The sequence below is a fragment of the Chaetura pelagica genome, unplaced genomic scaffold (genome assembly GCF_000747805.2).
Source record: "Chaetura pelagica isolate M959 unplaced genomic scaffold, ChaPel_1.0 scaffold741, whole genome shotgun sequence".
NCBI lineage: Eukaryota > Metazoa > Chordata > Aves > Apodiformes > Apodidae > Chaetura > Chaetura pelagica.
In genome coordinates this window covers 382215-383555 of record NW_009954634.1, presented here as the reverse complement: position 1 = coordinate 383555, position 1341 = coordinate 382215, and the positions used below count along the sequence as shown (strand labels likewise).

Below are 1341 nucleotides of genomic sequence, written 5' to 3'. Positions count from 1 at the left end.
TCGTGTAGGATTTGGTGCTGTGAAAAGCCTGGAAACAAAAGTCTCTCCCCTGTGTTAGGTGTGGGGTGAATTCAGGGATCCCCCTGAAGTAGAGGGATTGGGGTTTGGAAGGGATCAAGGGCTGATCTGAGGACCCAGGACCCTGGGCTGGCAGCAGTGGTGCTGTGCCTCTGCTGGGGGGTCCCTGTGGGCTCTTCTGTGTTTATGTCCTCATGGGAGGCTGGCTGAGGGCACAGGATCTGACCGTGGGCCTTGTCTGGGGTGCCCTGGAGTACAGCCCTTGTCTGGGCTTATCAGCACCTCAAAGGTGACAGGATCCAAGCTGCTCTTCCAGGAATTTAGCAGGGAAAGGAGAAGCCTCTGGCCCTTGGTTGCAGCCTTGCTGTCCTTGCAGGAAGCGAATGACCATCGCCCAGAGCCTGGAACACCCTTGGATTAAGGTGAGAAGTTACAGAATCGGCGCCTTTTTTTGGCCCCCCCTGCCGCTCCTCCCTGCTCTCCCAGCCTCCCCCTGGGGCTGCTTTGGTGCCACTGGTGGTCGTGCTGAAACCATCTGTCCCTGCTGTGTCCCACGCCCGTGGCTGTCCCTGCTCCACAGGTGATCAAGAGGAGGAACGTCCGCAACGAGGACAGCGGCAAGAAGCCCGAGCGCCGCCGGCTGAAGACCACGCGCCTCAAGGAGTACACCATCAAGTCCCACTCCAGCATGCCCCCCAACAACACCTACATCAACTTCGAGCGCTTCTCCAAGGTGATGGAGGAGGTGGCTGCAGCTGAGGAGAGCCTCCGAGAGCTGGAGAGGAACAAGAAGTCCTTCCAGGAGGACATCGAGGCCCTGCTGTCCATCTATGAGGAGAAGGAGTCGTGGTACAAGGAGGAGAACGAGAGCATCAGCCAGGACCTGCGGCAGATCCGGCAGGAGCTGCAGAAGACAGAGGCTCTGAAGAAGCAGGCACAGGAGGAGACCAAGACCGTGGTGCAAGTGGCCAATGGGCTCAAGAGGAGGTACCGGAGGCTGGAGAACCACTACGAGGCGCTGGCCAAGCAGGTGGCTTCGGAGATGAAGTTTGTGCAGGAGCTGGTGTGGTCCATCGAGCGGGAGAAGCTGCAGAGCGGTGAGGGCGACGGCAGCATCCGTTAGCTGGGCTGCTGCCGGGCTGGGCTGCCCTGGGGCTGGGCTTGGATTGTCCTTCCTGCATCAACAGCCTTCCCAGATGTCCCCAGGCTCCCCTGGGATCACCGTGGGGCGCTGGGGTCTTGCACCTCCCTGGAGACCCCTCCCCAGGGCTCCCCGTGGGTTTTAGCTTCCTGCGCGCGGCTCTGCTTGCCTTGCCACCTCCT

The 1341-nt window shown here is 60.7% G+C and overlaps 1 protein-coding gene across 1 annotated transcript in view; it reads left to right on the top strand.

Annotated features, from left to right (window-relative positions):
• The window catches only part of DAPK3 (death-associated protein kinase 3), a 7474-nt gene extending 6333 nt beyond the window's left edge, over positions 1-1141 (top strand). The window contains exons 7-8 of the mRNA XM_010005586.1: positions 395-440; positions 599-1141. Coding sequence (XP_010003888.1) covers positions 395-440; positions 599-1141 — 589 coding nt within the window. The remainder of the gene's footprint in view (positions 1-394; positions 441-598) is intronic.
• The last annotated feature ends 200 nt before the right edge of the window (positions 1142-1341 follow it).